At 39.3% G+C, this 19,693-nt stretch overlaps 1 protein-coding gene across 1 annotated transcript in view; it reads left to right on the top strand.

Annotated features, from left to right (window-relative positions):
- RMDN2 (regulator of microtubule dynamics 2) overlaps positions 1 to 19,693 on the top strand; it is a 1,282,724-nt gene that overhangs the window by 1,114,765 nt on the left and 148,266 nt on the right. Inside the window, exons 8-9 of the mRNA XM_073627634.1 lie at positions 4,184 to 4,237; positions 7,382 to 7,462. Coding sequence (XP_073483735.1) covers positions 4,184 to 4,237; positions 7,382 to 7,462 — 135 coding nt within the window. The remainder of the gene's footprint in view (positions 1 to 4,183; positions 4,238 to 7,381; positions 7,463 to 19,693) is intronic.

The raw sequence follows: 19,693 nt of genomic DNA, 5'->3' as shown, positions 1-19,693 counted from the left end.
CTATGGCCTATGGTTGCACTGCAGGAGTGGTCGGGTGTTTTCAGCCTCTGGTTAGACCTGCCCTAAACTTAGGTTCTGGTGGCAGGACTTTCCAAGATGGCGGTCGCATGCCCTCGCTCATGTGCGTGGCGTCGCCTCCTGTGACCTTGTGTGCAGTGGCACCATTTGGATGTCCACATCCTGCTGCTGACATCAGACACCAGCAGGGTGGGAGGGTTATTTAAGGCCAAACATGCAGCGGATATTTCGCCGTGGCATTTGCCACTGGGACGCAGTGTAGACAATCCATATGTAACACTTATTTTTGGTAAGAATGAAAGGCTATTGATTCCAACTTATATTGGCACTTGTAAGCTGCCTCTGGCATTGTAATAGTGCCCCCTTTTTTTGTTTTGTTTTTTGTAGCATTTGTTGTACTCATGAAGTGGGTCAACCCTTTTTTCATCCTGTGGGAAAGTTTACATTCTATGAACCCACAAGCTAGGTTCTCACTCTTTACTTGGACGGCAAGGCTTGTATTTTAAAATCTAGTGGATCTCTTATGTTTATCCTCTTGAGATAAGCGGTAGGTGTATAGTAAAAAGAACCATATAGTTTTGCCAAAATGGCAGAAATTTATAATTTTTCAGGTTAATAATTTTTATTATACTGATCATTTGTAGATTGATGTTTATGTGGGCACTATCCCTCCTATGGCTTGCTGATATTCTCGTGGATGATCCTATTGATGCATTATCTTTGTTTGTTATTCATTTCATGATTTTGAACACCCTGCGTAAGAGAGTCAGACAAGTGATTATTTTGTATATTTGTATATTGATTTTCTATGTAGTCAACACACAATAGTATTGCCACACATGTTCATCACAGACATAACTCGACTAGTTGCTCGGACAAAAGCCGCTTCCTCAGGAGAGTCTGTGAATTGATTAACAAAGGGTCAAAATGGCAATATAACTGCCAAGAATCAGGGACCGTAAAAAACTAACAATTATAACAAAATTTAAATAAAATATTTATTGCATAAGAGGGGAGAGAGAGAGACAAACTGCTTACCCATGTCCCGACAGGCCACAATCGCAAGGCATGACCACCAAATGGGGGGTCTCCCGCGGCGACTCGGGGGAGCTGCAGAGCATTATGGACTGAAATCTGGATAAAAAATTAATTGATTTATTTTAAACTCAGGATAGATAAGCTGAGGTCGGGAAAGGTGGATAAATGAAAACCCTGGGTGAATGTGCTGTGGGCCTACAAAGCCGAACAGTGGTGGACCGGTGAAAAATTGAAAAAGTATAAAAATGATCCAGTGAAAGAAATATCAAATTATCAAAAATGTGAAAAAAGGTGAAAGAAATGAAATCAAAAGGTAAAAATGTGAAAAAAATTTGAAATACACAGTGATTGGTTGTGAAGCGTGAGGGGATAAAGAAAAAATGGGGAGAAGTGTGGAAGGTGAAGGTGGCGATAAGTGAATGAAATGAATGAAGGACACAGCTTATACCTGGTAATCAAAATGTAGCGAATTACCAAAGGCATGGGGTGGAGGCACAGGAGAGTTAATCCCCCCATGCCAGAGTCGTCTATGAGAAAAAAACCAAACAACGGTACCAAACATTAAAAGGGGCCGATAGCCAGTGACCTGAGATGACAGGCACTGCATAAGGCTGTGATAAGAAACATTGACTGCCAAGTGACTTACTGAATGCTGGCTGGAGTGAATGTTCCAGGACGCCTAGAGTCCATAACGTGGATAAACAGGCTGACCGCCTGTTATTTGTAACACCCAAACCAGCGACACTGCACGCCAGCCGGCCTCGTCGGCTCCGTCTGCGCGTGACATCACAGGGTCAGAGCTTCTGCATTGCGCATGCGCGAATGAATCGCGCGCGCGCACTAGCCCTATGGCCAAGGGATACAAATCCCGGCCAGGACCGGTGCAAGAGGAGAAGGTGGCTCATCCGCGACCAATCTCTCCGCCAGGGAGCCCACCGGGCTGCCGCGGACAGACACACAAGTAGGGCGCCAAGCAACAGTGCCTGTCATAGGGGACAAAAGGGAGAGGGGGGAAAGAAAGGGAGGGGCGGGGCAGGGAGGGGAAAAAAGGGGGGGAGGGGGGTCAAGCAGTGAGGCTCAATAACAAAAAAGTAAACCAAAAAATTATAATACCAATAGAGAAATAAAATAGAAATGGGCTATGTAAAAATACAATAAAGCAAGAGATATAAATGGTAGGTATACAGGGATAAGGTAATTACCCTGTGCAGCCATTGCGACGAAATTCATGACAGGAGTCCGGAGGACCGGAGACTATAAAACATGATGGGGTGCAACATGTTTTCCAGGTGCGGTACCCTATATTATAATAAAAAAGTCGTCCGCAATGAATGGTCGCATTAGGCTGATTGTAATAAAATTTAATCAATAAACTAAGGATAACTAAATATAATATATTACATTTTTATCTTTTACAATTGTCTATTTGTCACATAAAAAATTTATTTTTCCACTGTACCGCGATAGTCCAAATAGCCCCTATGTCCTTTGTGGTAGCCTGGCCGGGGACCAGGCTTCCCATTTCTTATTATCTTTTGAATTCTGGATGATGGTACGAGTTTATTTCTATCTCTGATGACCCATTATAGAGACCATACTATTCTTATGTTTATACTGTAATAACATTTTGATGTTTTAAAGAACTTTTTGTTATGATTTTGGCAACTTTAAAAATCCAGTTTTTCCTTCTTTTTTCAATGTATTACTTTTCAGTGGTTGATGCACTGCTTTACTTTAACAGTATTTCTCCATAGGAGTCTCTTTGAAGCTCACATGGGACATTTTTTCTGCTCCACGCGCCCCCCATCCCCAGTTCGGGAGCCCAGTTGCAGACTTCCACAGATAGCTTTGTTTGTTCTCTCTCTCTCTCTCTACTAAAAAGGAGATATTTTTGCTCAGCTGCCTCCAACAAATAACATTCACACCTCACAAAGTGTTCAGCAAAGTCTCTGTGACCAGCCAGGTATGAAGGGACCTTAAATAACAATCCGCAGTGTCAGTATGGTGTTAGACCTAATGAGATAGCTGTGAGTGACAGCTTTTCATGTAACCTGCATTGTCACCCTATGTCAATCTCTTGTAGTGCCTACCTACCAGTTGTGCCTGGCACACCCATAATTGGCAGTTGTCTGTCCTGTTTTGTGGATGATGGGTCTTCTACTACATGGCACTTCATTGTCTTTTCTTTACTTAACAAGGTTCTTCTCAACAAACTATGCTGTATGTTCTATACTATACACCCGTCTGCATGGACTGTTGCATACAGCTTTACTCATTGCACTATGTTGTGCATTATAACACTTAAAGCCAAATTGTATTAATTATTATTTATTACTATTAAAATAACAAATGATATGGCACAGAGCAGCCCTTTACCTCCTCTTCCAGAGACCCAGCTGACCATTTTTTTTTTCAACCACAAGACAGCCTTAACAAGCTGAGTGGCCAGCCAGCTTGTCATTTCTGCTTCTCCTTTCTTGCATGTGCCCCCATAAGAAGCTGGGTGCTATGGGGGCATATGTGCAGACATGCTCCTGAGCCAGGCTGTGTGCATCCTAAGACACAGCATGGCTCAGTCCTGCCCTTTGTTCTCTTAGGATTTCACTGACAGCAGCAGATGCCAATGGCTCCTGTTGCTTTCAGTGAAGCCTGTGAGAGCAGGGAGAGAAGAGTTTGCAAACGGGCACAGCGCTGGACCGATAAAGGACTCTGGTAAGTGTTTAGGGAGAAGGAGAAAGAGTGGATGGTTGAAGGTTTTTACCCTATGCATAGAATATATTAAGGTAAAAAAAAACTTTGACTTTGGATCCACTTTACAACCTCTGCATTCTATACACAAATTACTCTACTGTGCAACAGTTTTGTGCTCTTTACTTAATACCATTTTGCTCTGCTCACTGTGCTATACTTCATGCTAAGCACTGCTGTATGTTAAACACTTCTCTTTTGTATACCACTCTAGTATATTCCCTGCCACTTGTTTGTTATCCTCCCTCATTGTCACCAGACAGCAGATTACATTCATTGTAACAGACCTTTATTTGCTCAAAACATTTTGCTAATAATGTTTGATACATTGTATTGTCATTTTTTTAGTGTCACTTTTTTTTTGCACCTTACATTTCAGGCTGAAGAGATGCAACCTGGTTATTCCAAATACAATTATGTGTTTCTAGCAAAGGTAAATAATGCACTTCATTTTAGCATCTGTGAATATCTATCAGTGATAATGTATTGTAGACAAAGACTTACCCAAGCTCTACAGCATGTTTATAGGATGATGAGCTGAATAACGGTGCTCAGGCCATTGTGTCCCATACATCAAAATTGCAAAAAGAATGCCGTCAACTTGATTGCTTCTTCTTAAATCTTTATTGAGCACAGACAGCAGTGCCACATCAAAATGCTAACATGTTTTAGTGTCGCACTGCTGTTTGTGCTCAATAAAGATTTAAGAAGAAGCAATCGAGTTGCGGGCATTCTTTTTGCAATATCTGTCAGTGCCTAATTTATGTAAACCAGTTCGGCTCAAGAGGAAAATTGTTTTATTTTTTTAAAAGATATGTTTTATTTAACTTTAAACTTTTTGTACCAAAGAAAAAATCTCACTAATTAGAGAAAAAAAAAAAGATTTCTACAAATACAAACCACACATAGAAATCACATATACTTTGGGTATTACAGTGTAAAGGATCAGAAGTTTTTCTTCTGTCTGTATTGTTTTAACGTTGTTTGCTTAAGAAAATAAATAAAAAAAGGATCTGAATAAAAAAAAAGTTTTTCTTCATTTTTGCACACACATATAGTCTGGTTGAAAGTCTATCTAGTTCAACTAATAAAAGGGAAAAAAAAGTACAATCCTATATGCACAATTCTATACCCATAGTTGATCCAGGAGGAAGTAAAAAAAACCCAGCAAAGCATTCTCAAATTTGTTGCAGCAGAGGAAAAAATTCCTTCCTGATCCCCCCAGAAGGCAATCAGATATTCCCTGGATCAACCTGGATCAACCTTACCTATAAATGTTAGTATCCAGTTATATTATGTACATTTAGGAAAGAATCCAGGCTTTTTTTTTTTTTTAAAGCAATCTACTAAGCTGGGCAGAACCTAAGGGGGATGCACTGTGATGTAAGGGAGGGTGGGGGACTCAATTTCAGATGGTGGGTGGCTCTTGACGTCTGTAAGGGTAGGGGATGCTCTAGATATCAAGTCTTACAAATACAACCGGCCCTTTTGAGGGCAATCATGCTGATGCGGCCTGCAAATTAAGTTTGACACCCCTGTTCTACAGGGTCTTTGCTTTAAGAAAATATATGATGTTTTGGGGGTTGGTGTGCTGCTGCTGGGAAGATGCTGGAGGCATTGCTGGAAAACAGAAAGTACAGGGTTTGGAGGAGGACCAGAGGAGGGCTGGAGCGCTCCTGTAGCTGTAGGAGAGGTGGGAGGGCCATATGAAATGGCCTGGAGGAACTTGTGTTTGACACATGCTGTAAAATAAAAAAAGATAGTTGCAAATTTTTATGTCACATGATATTTGCAAAACTGTTTATTAAATTAAAATTGTGTATTTGACTGCAAACACACACAATATAATACCATTTTTTTGTTAAAATGTAAAAGATGAGGTTGCATTAAGTAAACAGATACCAAACAAGCTGTCTTAAAATTGTATTGCGCCTATGATATTGCAAAAACTACGGCACCCAAAAATTTCAATAGGTGAAGCTTTAAAAGCCTTTACAGCTCATCAGTTTAGAGTTAACCAGGAGCTCCATGGCTTACATATGCATGCGCACCCTGAGCATTCGATTGCATTTGCACGTGTGTGGGGCAATGGGAGTTACAGCAATTTTTTAAAATACATTTTATTATAATTTTGTTAAACATTTTATTTTTTTGTTTACTTGATTGCTATAACAAGAGATTAATAAGCCCCCATGTGATAGCATTGGGCTGGTGACAGCTACTCTTTAGGGAAACTCTAGGGGTGTAATAGACCTCAATGTCTCCCCTGCCTTTCACAACATCCAACCAAGCACAAATCTGCATAGTTGGATATGTCCCCTGGCTGTAGCAGCCATGAAATGGTGGATCTGAAACTGGCAGGGACAAAATTGTCGCTTCCAGTTTCTTTGTTTTACATGTGAGATTGAGGCATGGATATGCCTCATTCTCACACCGCTCTCCATCCTAAATCCGGTAGTTGCAGTCCTGGGCTTCCAGGAAGAGCCTGGGAACCATGGGGGCCATGCCGGGCTCAACGGGGATAGGAGGGGCAAAGTGCAGCCCGCAGTGTGAAAATGATTGGCAGCTATACAGCCGCCGCATCACCTTTAAGTCAGAAAGCGGCTAAACAAGCAGAGCAGCAGTAGCAATCATCAGATTGTGATTAACATCTTTGGATGTATGTAGTACTTCAAAAGAGTTGAACTAGTTAAAATATAACTGTTATAATTGTTAAAACTAGATCTGGCAGGCTTAGATGTGGAACTGGCTTTCTCAGAATTGCCCTAAGTTCACCCCTCTGGCCCACAGGCCCAGAGGCACACTCAAAACTAGGTTTACAATCCCTTGCCAGAGATCTCAGTGGTCTCTATGAACGATAGTTACCAAACGAAGAACCCCCTTCTCCTTAAGTTGCTCAACTTGTTGTCCTAAACCTAGATCTCGCTCTTGCAGGGACTAGATCACAATTATCTATGTTCCGCCAATTGGTACATTTCTGTTCTGATGTTATGATCTTTGTACGCTTATTATGTACACGCTGTGTATACTCTAAAGATTTCACTCAATAAAAAAATTTGTGAAAAAAAATTTGTTAAAAACAAAATAAAAAACGCACACACACCCCAACACAGGTTGAATTGGATGGATAAACTATATAGATTGCAAAGATTACAGCAAATGCACATTTTCCTTCTCATGTCATTTTAAGACTGACTGAGGGAGTGAGAGGGGCATCTTTCTTTATCAAAAATTTGAGTAATCTCAGTGTTGTAATAGGAAAAATCACATTATCTTTATGCTTAAGCTATAAAGAGTAAAAACATGGAGTTTGACATATTGTAAAGAAGTGAGATATATCATTTTGACAATTTTTAAAATTAGAGCAGCTGCAGATTTAATTGTAAAGGTAGTTTTTAGTTGTAGATTTTAAAATACCACTCCTATATCTCATGTATTCTTTTTAGTGGCAACATTGAAGATCTCGTTCAAGTCTATGGAAAATGAATAATTTAGATTTTGTCAATGTATCTGTTACTATTGTGTGCTAATATGGTAGTGGAAAGGTGTAATTTTTGTATGGTATGTTTATCCCTAGTGCTTTAAGGATCTTGGACAGAAATCTGTAGCCTTGAAATACTGTGATGATGCATCAGCAATGCCATCAGTTTCTAAAGAGGTGAGCAATCTGAATACCGTGCGGTATAACCTACTGTGTGAGCCTTGTTCACACAAAGTATTTTCTCTTTAAAATGTTCACTTTGAGGCTTTGCAATTTGGTAACATGCATGTGATCGCAGCTCACAGTACCGCTGTAAGTACGCATTAGTGTGCTGCAGTGCTATTCATTTTGAATGACACCCCAACATGGTAAGGTGACATACCTGCATTTTAGATTCTAAAAATTTCGTATCACCGCAGAGTGGTACTGTGGATACGACACACTAATGCCCCGTACACACGGTCGGATTTTCCGACGGAAAATGTGTGATAGGACCTTGTTGTCGGAAATTCCGACCGTGTGTAGGCTCCATCACACATTTTCCATCGGATTTTCCGACACACAAAGTTTGAGAGCAGGATATAAAATTTTCCGACAACAAAATCCGTTGTCGGAAATTCCGATCGTGTGTACACAAATCCGACGGACAAAGTGCCATGCATGCTCAGAATAAATAAAGAGATGAAAGCTATTGGCCACTGCCCCGTTTATAGTCCCGACGTACGTGTTTTACGTCACCCGCGTTTAGAACGATCGGATTTTCCGACAACTTTGTGTGACCCTGTGTATGCAAGACAAGTTTGAGCCAACATCCGTCAGAAAAAATCCTAGGATTTTGTTGTCGGAATGTCCGAACAAAGTCCGACCGTGTGTACGGGGCATAATAGTTAATGCCACGTCCTGATATTTGGAGATCATTATAAAGAGTTTGGAATGATGGACTTGGCATAACACACAAAGGTTTTTTTTTTTTTTAAAGTTTCAGTATTTATTACAAAAATTAAAAATTAGAAAACACATACATAAACTTACATAAATTCACAGATAATACCCATGAGCATGTTAAACACACCATCTACATAATGAATAAATATTGAACAAAATTCAGATAACCGAGCAATTCACTTGTTCAAATAATAGCAGATTTCAAAAGGATGGTGTATCGTGAAACACTCAGCTCAGCTTGCTCTACATGTTATGTATTCAGTAATGCTTCCTCAGGGGCTTTGGCATATTATTTTCCAAAGAAAAGAGGGGTTATATAGAGTAGGATAAGCAGGGAGTACTGTCCTCCACATCAGTGGGCATCCAGAAAGGGTAGATCTTCAACTTTGTTTAATGAAGTAGTCTAATGAATTGTACCAATTCACCAAAAGGATTAGTGATAGCTGATACAAAAAGTAATAATAGTGTCCAGGGCAACCAGATATAAGTTAGATCAGCTTTGGACATCTCATTAAAAAAAGCCAGCAGTCCAGAGAATACTAGATGGTTCCTGACAGGTATCTTAAATATAATGTTTACTGGGGCTCCCGGTCTGATGACAGCGCACGCCGGATAGTAGCAACTGTGTTTTTGTGCATCACAGAGTAACACTGCTGTACAGTATGTTGTGGTGTGTTGCATCATTAAAAAAAAACGCATTGCCAGGTCTAAAATTAATGGTCTCCCTTCATGCAATGCACTATGGCAATGGCATTTATTAAGGTATGTAATGTATTAACACACCACAGCATACCACAAAGGTGTAAAGGGGCCCTGAATGAAAACATTTTGTTTTCTAATGTCTGTGTGGAATTTTTTTTTTATTTCTGTAATATTTCTGTTATGGAACCGGCGGTGACCCCTCTGGTGACAGGGAAAAGATTTATTCTTTCTTCGGCATATAACAGTGTCAGTGCATGGGAGAAATGGGACAAAGAGCCCCATGACTTAGTTAATCTGGCAAATCATATGGATAAGAACTATGAAAGGCAGTTTCCGGTTAGCTCCCTTACAATTGCACAGTTTATAGACAATATCAAATCAAGGGAAGAGATTTCTCAGGTTGAATACTACTTGTACAACCCGCACATCTCCATTGAGATTGTGTTCCCATCCTGGGTTTAACAGCAAGCCCCTCAGTGGCGAGTGTTGGCTAGCACCGAAACATGTGAGCCCGTATCCTCTCCGGCTGGGATTCAAGGAACGCTCCATCTACATGCCCCTATCAACATTGGAAGAACGTAGTACCCAAGTTAGGTGACAAGCTAATCTAGCTTGTAAAGCTGGTAAGCCTTTACTCTGTGTGGTGGTGCATTCAGTCTCTGTTCTCTGAAGATTTGTCACTGGGTGTTGCTACGTTTCATCGTTTTCACTATTCACGTTATAGACTGTTTTTTTTAAACCATTTGTGACATTTGTTTTAATTTTTACATAGTTCACATTTAAAATTTGTATCAAAAACAAGAGGTTGGTCTGGTTTATGGTACAACACCCATCAAACAGGCACCTCATCCCAAATAATCATGGAAAAAAGCTAGAGGTTGAGGGGATTTTTGCGGTGCCAATAAGAGTACAAGGAAAAATATGAATTAAAAATAAGCAATACATTTTATTATTACAAAGTTAAAAGATACAGAATAAATGTTCACAGTAATAACAAATATATGGTGGTCATATTGATTGATAGGTTCAAAAGAAAAGGTGAATACATTGCAAACTAGCCCAACATGTTTCGTTAATTGCTTGTTCAGGGGATGTGCAATTCAGGGTAAGATTCAAGTAAAGAACTAAACAAATATAGAAACAGAAAATTATTGTAACAGACGTTACAGAATATTAAGAATATTATATTGATTATCAAAAATGGTACATTATAGGTGAGCATGATCTCTAGAAAACACCACAGATAAGACCACTCACCCAAACAAAAATTACCACCAACAACAAACCAAGCCGGATTCACCAGTCCTGCAGAAACCCCCAGGTATGAGGAAAACGGTCAGAATTGTGGTCATAGAGGAAAGAAGGGCGAGACTATAGAGCAAAAAATCATCATAACATTATTAACTAATCTGAAATAGGTATCAGATTCAAGTGGGTATGAAAAATGTCTCATATAGTAAATACTTACATAGAATGATGTATTTTTCGGTCCGTAGGATCGAAAGCGACTTTAAAGCAACTTTGGACTGCCTACACGGTGTTAAGTGCAGGGAGTGGTGCTAAAATAACATAAGAAAGAAAATACCTAAATTCCAATAAAAGGAATGCAATTTAAAAAAAATGTCTATTGCCAAAGAGTGAAATTTGAAAGGCGTTCTAGTATAAGAAGGTAGAGGGTCTAAAAATCACGGAGGAAGCTAAGTTTGTTTACAAATTAATAGAAAGACAATGTCTCTAGTGAAGCTTGATTTATAAGGGGGGGGGGAGTGCCGATTGTAAAGGAGCCCTTGCTTATGTGAATGTGTGATGGCCGAAAAGCAAATGCTAAAATGAGATTAATAGAAATAGTGTGTAATAAGCAGTAAGTTATTCAAAAAGGGTAGAGTACAGATAATAGGCAGCAGCCTAGCTTACCAATATCATAAGCGCCGCATAATAAAGTATAGCCCTCCGGCTCTGGCTGAATAAACAGCCAGATAAGCCGGCTTTATATGTCCTCCAACGAGCCGGCGTGTGACGTCACCGGCTCGAAGTGGACGAAAAGACGCCAGAGCGCATGCGCAAGAGGCCGAGGAGTCCCTACAACTACACTACCCAGAAGGCTCTACAGGGGAGGGAGGAGTCAAATCCATCCACAGCGACCATAGGACGAATGTGAATAGACCCAACGTCCTAGCAAGAGCCCAGGGGATGTAGTGAGGGTGGAAAATTGACACTGATGGAAGTGTAATCCAGGGCAGCACAAAGGTGTCACCCAGATGATTAGGAAAACCCGGAGGCGCAGCTAGGCATGAAGCGGGCATGCACTGATAGTGTCAATACATGCCCTGGGCATCCATATGACCACTAAAGACCATATCCTCAAGGGGAAAAAAAGGGGAACTGGGAACCGGCATGGAAGGACTAGAAAGGAAACCAATGAGGGGGGGCAGGGGGGCACAAGAGCTGGACCACAAAAACTCTGGCCCATCTGGGTGTCTAGATAAGAAACCAAGCTCACCTTAAAAACAAAAATAAATTCTTGATGAAATTAATTTAATGAATGAGAGACAGTCAGGAATGTGTAATCTGAATTTGATAATAGGCATAATGCTTTAAAGAACAAAAAGACAAGGATAATTATATAATAATATGATTAGATAGGTAAAACAATAGCTCATAAGGGGAAAAAACCAAACATGGCCGCTAACAACCTAATGCACAGTCCTATTAGGCTTCGGTCTTCAAAATCCTAGCAAAAATGGCCGCCGATCCAATTGCACTTATTACTGGCCACACTATTTAAACTCAGGAGGTACAGCAAGATGAACGCCCCAGTAGAAGTCTGACGACGAAACGTGCGTAGGGCGGGTAACGAACGTCTTGCAGCACCTCTAACAAAGGGAATTCGCTAACTTTTGGCATGCTTGATTTGTTCATTTGAAATGTGAGTACATTTGTCTATTAAGTTTTAATAAAAGTTCTCCTATGGTTTTACGCGATGGGCATACCTTCTTTCCTTTACATGTAATTACTACACCACAATACGCAAGTAAAGTTTGGGGGATATCCTTGATTGCTGCACAGTGGCAGACACTGTGAGCGCGCATACCCCTGCAGGGGAAAGGAGAATCCGGTGAGTGCAAGCATTGTCAGAGCATGCAGACAAGGCACTAATTAAAGAAACCAGCACCTGGATAAGAAGCTTTCCTACAGATATTTGACCCTCAAAGATTGAACACTACAAAATACTCCAAAAAGAACTTGTTTTTTTCATAAACGGAACTTTTCCTATCCAACCAATACTGGTCACAGCACAAGAGTCACTATTTATGATGGATATTTTGCACAATGTTGTATGGATTTGTATGATTTAACACTGGTCACTTTAGTGATGCTGCACTATGCACTTTTGTTGAATAATTGAAGCACCTTATGTTGCAATTGTACCTTTAACAGTAAGGACTTGGCACCAGTCACATATTTATTCATTTTTGGCACACACACTTTAGGAATTATAAAGTCATTTTAAAGAGAGGTTTTTTTTTTTTTTTTGTCTCCATAAGGGCAGCGCCATACTATTCCTGTTTTTTTTTTTTTTTTTTTTAACACTTTCCACCTAGATGATATTACATCTATATCCACAACTACTTTATTACTTAACTTAAAGGGCACAATGCACCTTTGTTGAACAATTGGAGCACCAGTTGTTGTATTTTCATTTTGAATAGAAATATTCACCACCAGTCAGTTTTATTCAATTTTTGAACATATACAGGTTTTAGAAGCAATTCTATCAGGATACTAGGCAATACATTCACTACAAAGAAAGAAAAAAAAAAAAAAAATGTTGTCTCCATAAGGGCAGCGCCATACTACTCCTGCTTTTTTACCATTTTTAATACTTTCCACTTAGGTGGTATTGTATGTGTAGAGGCAGCAGCCATATCCATAACTAAAACATTCAATTCATTGCGCGGATTTACCCCATACACCTACTATTCAGAGTTTACGTCTATTACGCTAAACAAAAAATCTGCAGCAATGGATATTTTTAAATATACCAACAATAGAACTATCAATCTAATAGAGGTCTTTAATCAAGAACAAGTGGTCAACAAACAGGATATAGACGGTCTTTTCAAACAGCTTAAACATAACATTGAGAAACAATTAAGGGTTTGGTGGGATGTGGCCACCTTGGGAATGTATATTTCCCAGAATATTACACCAAGAAGACTTAGGTGGGACATCTCACCAAACGATGCAGTTAATAACAAAGAACTGATGGAAGAATGGTACAGGTTTTTCAATGAAAGCGAAAATGCTTTACTACAGAAACTAATAGTACGGAGACAACATAAACTAAAGAATATAGAATCTGAAATCCTACAATTAAGAGACCAATTGATACCGTTTCAAGAATCTAAGGAATATAAGGACAAAGAAAATAACCTACAGGAAGCAATGAAGAAATATGACAAGGAAATACAACAGAAAAAGCAAAAAAAGTTTAAGCGAGATGTATTAGATTACAAAAATCAACATGTCTACAAGTGGCAATCAGATGAAAATTATATGGAAGAGGATCTTAACATCTCATTAATGGAAGAATCGAGGGAAAGCTCAATAGAAAGGGACAATGCACCATGGCAGGAAGTAAGACCTACCCAAGCAAGAAACATCGCTGAAGGAGGAACAACCCCAAGAATTAGAAGGGAAAGAGAAAGCCTGGGACGTAACTTCAGACAATCTGGAAGATATGATAACAGAACACACCAATATAACACCGTTCCATTCACACCCAGGACCCCGAGATATCATAACAGATATTCTCCATTAAGGGATGACTATGAACATCACAATACCCCATATGGAGAAACACAACAAAGAAGGGTTTTTTTTCCAACAGAATACAGAGGGAGACCTCCAACACCCAGGAGAGGACCACCAGTACACAGGGGATACAATGCACCCCAAAGGGAGAGAAGGCCCTACAGAGGACAAAGAGAATGGAGACCTTTCAGATTCCCCTACAGAAGTCAAAACTATGGATGGAATCCAAGGGTAACCAGAAACATAGATACAAGGAACAGAGAAAGGGAGGAGGAAATACAACGGGAGGAGAAGACAGATCATACCTACAGACCACCGAAATGGGCAAGAAGAAACGATACAGAGGAAAGAGAGGGGGGACTAAGAAAAAGAAGAAGGGAATATTAGGAAGTGGCATTTTTAATCTAAGTGATGTAAGTTTTAATGAAGAAGAAATGAAAGTTTTGGATTTGGGCCTGAAATATGCTTCGGACAAAGAATTGGACAAATTTGAGGTGTATATAGACCTACAAAAATTCGTAAGGAAACTAAATATTAAAAAATTCTTTGCAGTAAAAAGGAAGGAAAAGGACCAATTTAATCAAGAGATTCCCTACTACAAACATTCAAATCTGAAAAACAACTCCATTTTCAACCCCAAAACACAACAAAATGAAAGTCTAGTAGTCTTCAAAAAAATGGTAGAGAGAGATTTAAGGAAAATCAACCCAAAGAGAAATAAAAATACAAAAATTTGGAATACCATTAAAGAAATTGAGAAGAAGAAGAATATAGTTATACGACCGGCCGATAAGGGGGGAGGCCTGGTTATACTTAATAAAACCGACTACGAAATGGAGATGGAAAGACTACTGAAAACACCAGACACATACAAGAAATTAAAAGGGAATCCAAAAGGAGAATATGGGAAAAAATTAAAGGCGTACATCCAAAGAGGAGAAAAAAGAGGAATATTAACAAAAAAAGAAGCCACGTACCTAACCCCAGAAACAGTAAAGACCCCAGTGATCTACTATGTGCCTAAGATACACAAAAATCAATCTAACCCACCAGGGAGGCCAATAATTAGTGGCATAGAATCGTTATTCTCAAGATTGGGGGCATACTTAGACGGATTTCTACAACCACTCGTCTCAGAGGGAAAATCATATTTGAAGGACAGCAGACAATTGATTAAGGAATTAATAGATTTTAAAGTAGAACAAGAAGATTTTTTAGTGACCATAGACGTTGACTCCCTGTATACAAACATCAGACAAGATGACGGCCTTAGCAGTGTTGAGTGGGCTCTGCACAAGCAAACTGATCTAAAAGGAGAGCAAATTAAATATATCACGGAAGGCTTAAAAATGGCCATGAGCCATAATTATTTTTGGCATAAAGGGGACTACTACACCCAAACCAAGGGAGTAGCCATGGGGGCAAAATATGCCCCGAGCGTAGCAAATATTTTTCTCAACAGATGGGAGGAAGAACAAGTTTTCAGCATAAGGAGAAAAAACCTGAAACTATACCGTCGATATATAGACGACATAGTCATTGTGTGGAGGGGTACCGAGGGAGAACTACAAGCCTTTTTCGATGAAATCAACTGCAATGCATATGGAATTTCCTTTTCCGGTAGCTGGAACAAACAAAGCATTAACTACCTAGATTTACAGATTTACAAAGAAAATGGAAACCTGAATACAAGGACCTTCTTTAAAAGTACTGACAGGAATGGGTACATCCCAACCAGCAGCTGTCATCATCCACAATGGATAGGAAACATTCAAAGGGACAACTAATGCGGATACACAGAAACTGTAGCAATGCAAACGATTATGAAGAACAAGCAGATATCATAATTAAGAGGTTTGTTGAAAAAGGCTATAACAAAAGGGAGCTAATAAACCTGAAGGAAAAGGTGAAAAAAATGGACAGAAATACACTAATAGAAGGAAAACCAGCCGGTAACATCAAGAAAAAGGACAAAAACATAGGCATGGCCTTCTTAACGGGCTACAATAGACAATATAAAATCACAGAGTCCATAATCAAGAAACACTGGTCCATTTTACAATCAGATAAAATTCTGAACTCCATATTACCAAAAAAGCCCAGTTTCATCTACAGAAAAGCCCCTCCACTCAGAAATAAATTGGTGCATAACGCTCTGGACCCGCCAAAACAGATTAAAATAATAAAAAACCTGAAAGGTTTTTTCAAGTGCGGAAAATGCCTACCGTGTAAAAGCAGCAAAAAAACCAATAGGAAAATAACAACATTCAGATCAGCAACTAATGGCAAAGAATATAACATAAAAGAGCTCATAACCTGCAACAGTACTCATGTGACCTATGTACTGGAATGTCCGTGCCATATACAATACGTGGGTCGGACGACAAGACAGCTACACGTTAGAATCAGGGAACACGTAACAAACATCAAAAACGGATATCCTAAACACAGCGTCTCAAGACATTTTAAGGATTATCACAATAAGGACCCGTCATGTATGGTATTCTATGGGATCGATGAAATTAAAGGACATTGGAGAGGTGAGAATAAAAAAATCAAAATCTCACAAAATGAGACCAAATGGATTTTCCTGATGGACACCCTCCAACCGGCAGGAATGAACATAGACGTGGATCTAAACTGTTTTCTCACAAACTTCTAGAAAAAATTTCTTAGCAACCAAAGAATTTTTTTAACAATCAATTATTTTTATTTCTTGTTCCTTGGATTGTCTATTTCTCACTGTCCATGAGACCTGAAACATGCACTTTAACCTCCTAAGAAACTCCCCAATCCCCACTCTAATTCAATATAAGGTCACTTAGGGGCACATATACAGAATGGATTTTAAAGCCCCCAACTATACATAGACTATGGGTAATACACACACCCTCTTCCCTCCCTGCTTTTAATCTTAGTTTTAAAACACACATATAGGACAACCTCTCCAGGTTATATGTAGGTATATAAATATATATATATATATATAAGATTCACATATGTGTACTTTCATATTTTAATTTATTTTATATTTATTTTTATATTTTTAAATTTTTAATATGTTTATAATATCAAATTTTTGACATGTATGTTTGAACCTTAGAACATAGAGTAATAATGGGACCAGTATGTGCATATACTTTTTTCCAAAAAACGATTAGCAGTGGCTTGGGGGTGTCACCGACCCGGAAGTCGGCTTAGATTTCAATATGAAGTGGGGGAAGAAAGAATGCGGTGACGTTCTTTGCTGACAGCTCTGACTCGACGTTCCCCCACTAACAGTAAAGCGCAGGCGCGCTACCCGGGCTTCGGTCTACAAAATCCCCAAGAAAATGGCCACCATAAGGACTCAATGGATAGTTCTACTAGGCTTCGGTCTGTAATATCCACAAGAAAATGGCCGCTAACAACCTAATGCACAGTCCTATCAGGCTTCGGTCTTCAAAATCCTAGCAAAAATGGCTGCCGATCCAATTGCACTTATTACTGGCCACACTATTTAAACTCAGGAGGTACAGCAAGATGAACGCCCCAGTAGAAGTCTGATGACGAAACGTGCGTAGGGCGGGTTACGAACGTCTTGCAGCACCTCTAACAAAGGGAATTCGCTAACTTTTGGCATGCTTGATTTGTTCATTTGAAATGTGAGTACATTTGTCTATTAAGTTTTAATAAAAGTTCTCCTATGGTTTTACGCGATGGGCATACCTTCTTTCCTTTACATGTAATTACTACACCACAATACACAAGTAAAGTTTGGGGGATATCCTTGATTGCTGCACAGTGGCAGACACTGTGAGCGCGCATACCCCTGCAGGGGAAAGGAGAATCAGGTGAGTGCAAGCATTGTCAGAGCATGCAGACAAGGCACTAATTAAAGAAACCAGCACCTGGATAAGAAGCTTTCCTACAGATATTTGACCCTCAAAGATTGAACACTACAAAATACTCCAAAAAGAACTTGTTTTTTTCATAAACTGAATTTTTCCTATCCAACCAATACTGGTCACAGCACAAGAGTCACTATTTATGATGGATATTTTGCACAATGTTGTATGGATTTGTATGATTTAACACTGGTCACTTTAGCGATGCTGCACTATGCACTTTTGTTGAATAATTGAAGCACCTTATGTTGCAATTGTACCTTTAACAGTAAGGACTTGGCACCAGTCACATATTTATTCATTTTTGGCACACACACTTTAGGAAGTATAAAGTCATTTTTAAGAGAGGTTTTTTTTTTTTTTTTTTTTTTTTTTTTTAACACTTTCCACCTAGATGATATTACATCTATATCCACAACTACTTTATTACTTAACTTAAAGGGCACAATGCACCTTTGTTGAACAATTGGAGCACCAGTTGTTGTATTTTCATTTTGAATAGAAATATTCACCACCAGTCAGTTTTATTCAATTTTTGAACATATACAGGTTTTAGAAGCAATTCTATAAGGATACTAGGCAATACATTCACTACAAAGAAAGAAAAAAAAAAAAATAAATAAATTTTGTCTCCATAAGGGCAGCACCATACTACTCCTGCTTTTTTACCATAGATAAGAAACCAAGCTCACCTTAAAAACAAAAATAAATTCTTGATGAAATTAATTTAATGAATGAGAGACAGTCAGGAATGTGTAATCTGAATTTGATAATAGGCATAATGCTTTAAAGAACAAAAAGACAAGGATAATTATATAATAATATGATTAGATAGGTAAAACAATAGCTCATAAGGGGAAAAAAACCAAACAAAACAAACAAAAAAAAGGAAAGGGGGGGGGGGGGACATGGAAATCAGCCAATGGAGAATAATGCATAGGAGGCAAACATTCATTGAAGTTCAAGAAAGGACTTGAAACTTAGGCTCTCGTTGAATCCGGGAAATAATGTAGCTTTGAGATCATAGATCCAACGAGCCTCAAGCTGTAACAGAGTACGGTCAACACTGCCCCCTCAGGGATCCAGGGGGACATGTTCAAGTGCCAAAAAATTGATAAATTGGGGGTTGAAATCATGATGTATGCCAACATGTCGGCTGATGGCAGTATCCATCTTATTTTTCTTGATTGGTTTAATATGGTCTCTTATTCGTTTGAAAAACTGTCACTTCGTCTTACCAATGTGGAAGCCACCGCACAGACACTGGGCCATATAGATAACCCCTGGTCTCTGGCAAGTGACCCTACATTGGATGGAATGCCATTTACCATTGGGAAGTTTGAATTTGGTTTTTTGATCAACAAATTGGCAGACATCACAAGCCCCACAGGGCAAGGTGCCCCAATTAGTTTGAGTTATGGAAACAGGGATAGTTTTGAAATGGCTATGAACCAGAAGATCCCTGAGGGACGGAGCTTGTCTGAAGGTAATCTCGGGAAAGTCCTTGATATATTTCCTTGCAAATGGGTCTGCTGACAAAAGTGGCCAAAATTGAGTCAGTATTTGTCTGATTTTTTTTGTTGGCTTGAATAGCGAGTAATAACTCTTATGCCTGTACACACGGTCAGATTTTCCGACGGAAAATGTGCGATCGGAGCGTGTTGTCGGAAATTCCGACCGTGTGTGGGCTCCATTGGACATTTTCCATTGGATTTTCTGACACACAAGGTTTGAGAGCAGGCTATAAAATTTTCCGACAACAAAATCCGATCGCGTCAATTCCGACCGTGTGTGGCCAATTCCGACGCACAAAGTGCCACGCATGCTCAGAAGAAATTCTGAGACGGAACAGCTCGGTCTGGTAAAATTAGCGTTCGGCATGGATACAGCACTTTCGTCACGCTGCAATGTTTTAAATTGTTTAATACAACGCACTCTCTTCTTCTTTATAATGTGAGAAGAATGAAGTAGTTTTGTTGCTCATTTTCACACAGACTTCTCACAAACTTCTTTCTTTATTATTTATCGTGATTCCCTCAATATATTTTGTTTTGCCACA

The sequence above is a fragment of the Aquarana catesbeiana genome, linkage group LG04 (assembly GCF_042186555.1).
Source record: "Aquarana catesbeiana isolate 2022-GZ linkage group LG04, ASM4218655v1, whole genome shotgun sequence".
Taxonomy (NCBI): domain Eukaryota; kingdom Metazoa; phylum Chordata; class Amphibia; order Anura; family Ranidae; genus Aquarana; species Aquarana catesbeiana.
Note: the sequence above shows the minus strand (reverse complement) of the source record. Positions and strands in the feature narration are given on the sequence as shown.